The sequence below is a fragment of the Gavialis gangeticus genome, unplaced genomic scaffold (assembly GCF_001723915.1).
Source record: "Gavialis gangeticus isolate Ggan-Ray unplaced genomic scaffold, GavGan_comp1, whole genome shotgun sequence".
Lineage (NCBI taxonomy): Eukaryota > Metazoa > Chordata > Crocodylia > Gavialidae > Gavialis > Gavialis gangeticus.
Genome location: NW_017729009.1, coordinates 9,463,030 through 9,469,060, shown reverse-complemented (window position 1 = coordinate 9,469,060; position 6,031 = coordinate 9,463,030). Strand labels below are relative to the sequence as shown.

The 6,031-nt window shown below is 67.8% G+C and overlaps 1 protein-coding gene across 1 annotated transcript in view; it reads right to left on the bottom strand.

Moving 5' to 3' along the window:
* VSTM2L (V-set and transmembrane domain containing 2 like) overlaps nucleotides 1–6,031 on the bottom strand; it is a 37,937-nt gene that overhangs the window by 6,329 nt on the left and 25,577 nt on the right. The window contains exon 2 of the mRNA XM_019509945.1: nucleotides 182–351. Coding sequence (XP_019365490.1) covers nucleotides 182–351 — 170 coding nt within the window. The remainder of the gene's footprint in view (nucleotides 1–181; nucleotides 352–6,031) is intronic.

Below are 6,031 nucleotides of genomic sequence, written 5' to 3'. Positions count from 1 at the left end.
GGGGGGGGGGGGCGGGAGATGGAGGCGGATAGCGGAGGACAAGCGCGGCGGGGCCCGTCTGCCAAGACGATCCGGCCGATGGATCGGCTGCCCGAGAGAAGCAAACCCGGGGGCACGCGAGCCTGGTCGGGGCAGGGGCATCGCCGGGCGAGTGCCTGAGAGGGGCGAGTGGGGGCATTACCTGGCTGGAAGCCCACGTCTGTTTGTCCGTCCAGTCCTTGTGGTTGCGCACGTACCACCACTGGATCTCCAGCGAGTAGGAGGGGGAGCCGCTGCCCCGGAAGGAGCAGGCCATCTCCACGTCCTCCCCGGCGTGGGCCGTCATGTCGTGCGGGGTCTCTGTGAACAGGGCTGCGGGGCACAGAGCGGAGAGCCGGACGCGGTTAGGGGGCGCAGGGCCCGGCCCCACCTGCCCTGCCCCGCTCTCCGCACGCTCGCCCCAGACAGCCCCGCCGCCCGGGGCTGGGGCAGGGAGCAGCCCGCTCCGGCCCCCACCACTTCTGCTCCAGGCCTGCCCTGAGCGTGGCCTTCACGCGTGGCCCAGCCCAGGGACACGGGCCATGCACCCCCTTCCCAGCTCGCCCGCCCCCAGGAGCCACCCTGCTGCAACCGGGCCCAGAGTGCTGCTCGCCCTGATCCCGAGCTGGGGGCTCCTTTTGCACCCCCCCTGCATCGCATCGCATTGCATCGCATTGCATCGCAGCCCTGGGGAGCGGAGCCAGCTCCAGCCTCACATCCGCACCCATCCTGCGGGCTCCCAGGGGGAGACGATGCCATGCTGCAAAGGGGAGCAGAGGGGCCTTGGGGTCAGCGGGTCCCCATCTCGGAGCGGGACCCTGCCCCTGCCCCTGCCGCCCCCTGTCATGGCCTCCACCAAGGAAGCACCAGCCCGTCCCTGCCTGCATCAAAGCCCAAACGAAAAGCAAGTCCTCGCTGGCTGCGGCCCCCGCGCGCCATATGGCCGGCTCGCCACTCCCGACACAAACGTCGCGCGGAGACGTCGTTAGGATTCTTTCCGTCTCCTCCGGAGAGACGGCGGCTCCGCGGCAGCGACGGGTCGCTGGGGAGATGTCGCCACCGCCAGCGAACACCGGCTCTCCGGGGCGTCACCACCCGCAGGCGCGGGGCCTCCGGGGGCCTCGCACAGGCAGCCGTCCCGCCAGGGCCCAGGGAACGGGGCCTGGAGCATCCCGGGGCTCCTGCTGCCTTTGCCCCCCGTGCCGCACGCCGCGAGCTAGGACACGAGAGGCAATGCTTGCAGCTCCGCGCCCCGGCACCGTCCCCTGCCACCGAGGCAGCACATCTCTGGCTCGAGGGCTCGGCCGTGGCCTGCACCTCGAATCCACCTGCCCACGCGAGGCTGCAAAGCCAGGCCCCTCCGGTGTCCCATGCCACCCCCTGCCCCAGGGGTGCCCGGCTGAGCCCTGATCCGGTCTGAGAACTGCCTCATTATCAGCCTAGACAGAAGAGTTAATGCCTTTAATATCTCCCCGTCCCTCTGGAGCCCGGGAAATCCCATATACTTATCGCTTGCCTTTAATCCTTCCTCGCAGGGGAGCTGAGGAAATGCAGCATCCGGGGCTTAGCCGGCCTCCCTGTCCCCCTGCGGGGCACCGGGAACGACCGGGGCTCTGGGCCCTGCAGGAAGGTGCCCCACGCTCCACACCAGCCCCCCCCGGGGCCCGCACCTGCCCGAGGCCTGGGAGAAGCACGTTCCCCGCACGCCGGTGGGAGGACGGGATGTGCTGGGCAAACACATGGCAAACGTCCGTGTTCCTGGTCCTGATACATCAGTGCTGGGGCCATTACTTAGGAACAATTAAACACTGATTGCACTCACACCCTCAGCTCGCTGCCTAGGGGGGAGACCGGCCCCCAGGTCCTGACAGCTCGCTCTCGCGGTCACGGAGAGCACGACCAGCTGCTTCCCTTCCTGCAGCCGCTGGGCACCCGAACTGGGTGCAGGGGGCACTGTGCAGCCCCCCACGCCGATCTGCCGTGCGCTTTAATCCTCGCTGCAGCTGCAGCGCCTGCCCTGCCAGTGCGGGGCCTCCATCCAGCCCCACGTCCACCGCTTCCATTCCTGCCAGCCCCCAAGGGCTTTGCAAATGCTCTCCCCCTGGGCCTGCAAGACCTGCCGATACCCCTCAGCCCCCATGTCCAGGGCTGTGCAATGTGGAAAAGGTGCTGGAAGCTCTTGGAAGGAGCCTAGCGCTGCTGGGTATCGATGAGGCGGGATGGGAGGCCTCCAGAGGCAACAGCCTGGTGCATGAAGCCCGGCGTCACGTGCTGTCGGCTGGTAGAGCTCAGAGTCCCTCGTGGAGCGGGGTCTGCAGCGTGGAGGTCCCTGTCTCCCCGGGGCAGGAGCTGGGTGCAGAGAGGAGGAGAGAAACCGGGCACCGCCGGTCCCTGGCCAGGAGGGACCAGTCCCCGCAGGCCCCTCGTCTCTGCTCCTCGTGACAGATGCATCCACGTTGCACAGGCTGGACTGGGGCTGTCAAACGTCGCGCAACGCAGCCTCCGGAGCCTGCCCCCGGGCTCGGCTTTCCTGGCGGACTGGAAGGAGCAGGCGCGGCGCTGGGTCGATGGAGGCCTCGCGCCCACGTCTAAATTCCCAGGAATACAATTAAAAGCGGCTCCCACGGACTGCGATTTGGCAGAGAAAGGGCTTGATTGAACCGAGCATCTTCTTTCTTTCAGGCTTTAATTGGGCAGTGCTTGTATTAATTAACCCCGGGGCTCGGCCTTCTCCTCCTGCAGCCGCACGGAGGCTGGTCCAGCAGGAGCCACCCGCCGAAGCTTGTGCCTCGTTCACTACCATGGCGAAGGCCCCCGGACGCTGCCCGGCGCCGCTCCAGCCCTGGCCGCGGGGCTCGCTCACTCAAAGAGCCCAGCTGTGTCCAGCTGTTGCCCAAGCAGCTGGAAGGGCTCCAGGCAGCACCGTGGAGGCTGGGCATCGCCAGCGCCCGCAGCAGCACCGCGCCAGGCCTGCTCCCCAAGCATCCCGAACACCGGGATTATGCCGCGGGGGCCCAGCCGAGACCTTGTAAGAGACTGGTCAGAAACTCACAAGGTGAAAGGTGGTGGAGGGCTTAACGGGCAGGTAAATCATGGCTGGCGGGGAGGAGGCATGGCGGAGCAGTCCTTTCCCCCTCGACTCCCTTGTCTCCCTCTCCTACGGGGACGATGGCATCAGATACCCAGTGATGTCAGCTCAGGGTGGCCACTCGGACAGCAGAAACGGGCAGCTCTGGGCAGCCGGAAGGGCCTGAGCTGGCCAAGAGGCTTGGGCTCTTGACACCGATTCCCACCCGGTGCCACCCATGCCGGGACAGGCCCCACCAGCAGGATATCCTCCCCGATAGTGGGTCTGCCGGAGGAGGCAGCTCACGCCCAGTGGCTGCAAAGCTGGAAGAGGCTCTCCCCTTCCTTTCATGGAGAACAACGCGCAGGGGAGCAGGGAGTGCGCCCCAGCGCCGGCCAGAAGCACCCCGCACCCCCTGCCCGCGCCCCAGCAAACAGCCCACAGCAAAGGGACCGAGCCAGGCCAGGGCCACGCACAGCTGCGACTGAAGCCGTCACGTGGCCCTGGGTTGGCACAGATCCCCGAGGACGGCTCCACCCGGCTCCCGTCGCATCCAGCCCGACAGCGAGAGCGCGGGTCCGACTGACAGACGGACGGGCCGATACCAAGCGCGACGTGGCTGCGAGTGAAGGGAGGGCGGCATGGGCCCCCGGCACGAGATGAGGGACGCGCCGATGGACAGCGAGGGCCGTTATCTCCGCGGCCTCCCCCGAAGCCGGCGGGGCAGGGAGTGCGAGGCTGATGCAAAGTGGCGGCGAGGCCATCAGGCAGAGGCGGGGGTGCGGGCGCGCGAGGACACCGCTGACAGTCGCGCTCCCTCTGGGGCGGCACCGCAGGGGAGCAGCCCAAACCCAAGCGGCATTGCCCGGACGCTCGGAGACACCCTGGGGTCAGCTCCAGCCTCGGAGGTGGCGTGCCCCGACCTCCAGGGAGAGGAGCTAGGCTGCCCGGCAGCAGCGAGGAGGGACGTGCAGCCAGAGCTCCCTAACCCTAACCCTAACCCTGGGGGCCGCCGGACAGGCCGCGGCTCCCAACTCGGGCCAAGGAGTCGCCAGCCATGTGCAGGGCTCAGCACACAAGATGCGCGCGCAGGGGCTGATGCAAACCTGCCCTCTCATGCGCCTCTGGGGCTGCACCGGGCCGCCTGGCGCATGCAGCGAGGCAGACGGGCATGGGCACCTCCCTTCCAGGGACCCGAGTCGCAGGCCCCGGGCTCAGCCCTCTCCGGCCTGGCAGTACTCTCCAAGGTTTGGAGTCCTTCCTCCCAACCTCTTCCAGCCGGCAGGTTTGCAAATTATGTGCTGCTTCTGTCTTCAGCCGCTGGCGGTGCAATTGGTCACCGAAATCACAGGAAGTCACCCCCAGCTGCTCACGGGGAAGCAGCACAAGCCCTGCAGCACAAAGAGCCCGGGCTGAGCACCCGTGACCTGGCCGGGGGAGCGGAGGGGTCTGCCTGGGTAGCAGGACGCCCCTCGCTGCAGGAGGAGCCGAAAGCCCAAGGGCTCGTGGAAGATGCTGGTCTTCCCAGGCAGGCGCCCGGGGCCCGGTCCGTGCCTGTGAGCAGGGCTTGACCACCACACACGCACCAAGGACCGGGGCTTGGCGCCCTGCAGCTGCCACGATGAAGAGGGATGGCAGTTTGAGCTATCGGGTGATGACCCCATGGTCAGCGTGCGTCTTAAAGTTGGCAGCCGGCTGCCGCGCTCCCAAACGGCCCGTGCAAGTGATGGAGAGGCCGGGGACCCGCCGGAGGCCGGGCACAAAAGAGGAATAGCGTCGGCACCGGCGGAAGAGGAGAGCGGCCGTGGCAAGCGTGGTGCAGAGCAGGAGCGAAGCGGCGCTGGCTCTTCCGCCCCGACGGCCCTGCCGGGGGGACCTGCTGGGCCCCCACCCCAGGACAGCAGGGCAGGGAGGAGCGCGAGCTGCTGGCCAGCCCACGGTGCCAGGCCACTGCCCGTGACCCCGAGCTCCCAGGCAGGGTTTGAGCACGCAGACAGGCACAGGCATGTCCCACAGGGGCTGCGGGGCAAGGACAGGCCCTGGATCTTCCTCTGGGGGGGACGGCGCGGGGTCCTGCCTCCTCAGACAGGGCCCTGACCACTGTGGGAGACGCCTGCGTAGGGCACGGCCCTTTGCACCGCAGCGCCACGGGACTGCGGACGGGGTCCGAGTCTGCACGGCCGAGTCTCCTTCAGCCCCCAGCTGTGGGACGAGGCTCCTGCCACGGCTCCGGCCTTGCCCCGGGCTCTGCTCCCAGGTGCCACGTGCCCACGGGGAGCCCGCAGACGTGGGACGCCCGTCCTGCCGGTGCCTGCACCCTGCCCGCACCCCCGGCTGCCTTTCCCCTCCGCTGACATTGGCGCCGCGTCCTTAGACAAAGGGAAGAAGCCAGAGTGACTTTAATGGGCTGGCTGCACGGAGTGGTTTATGGCCCGCTCCCTGTCATAAACTGAGAAAAGCAGGATCGATAAATCTTCCCAGAAACAAAAATCAGGGGAAATAAAGCAAACTCAATGGGGAAACACAGATAAATGGAATTGAAAGCGCCTGCTGGGACAGCTTGGTGCTCCCATAAACCGGAGATATACAGGTTGCTGCCGCGCGCCCAGCACCGGGCCGGCTCCGCGGGGCGCAGCGGGGAGCGCGGCCGGCCCTGCCGCGAGGAGGAGCGGGCACGGCGGGGACTCATAGCAGGCAGTTCGCTGCGTGCCCTGCCTCCCCCGAGTCCATCCCAGGGCCGGGCCGGGCCAGGCCGTGCAGGAGCCGAGGCCAAGAGCCCTTGTGAGAGGGGACGGGGACCCGCGCAGGCCCTGCCCCACGCAGCGCCCCGTGACCCCCATCCAGCCTCTCGCGCCACCGAGGTCAGCCGGGTGCCCTCCATCGTCGAAGCCAAGATCAACAATATTCCACATGGATTATGGCCATGTACATTCATTTTATCCCAGG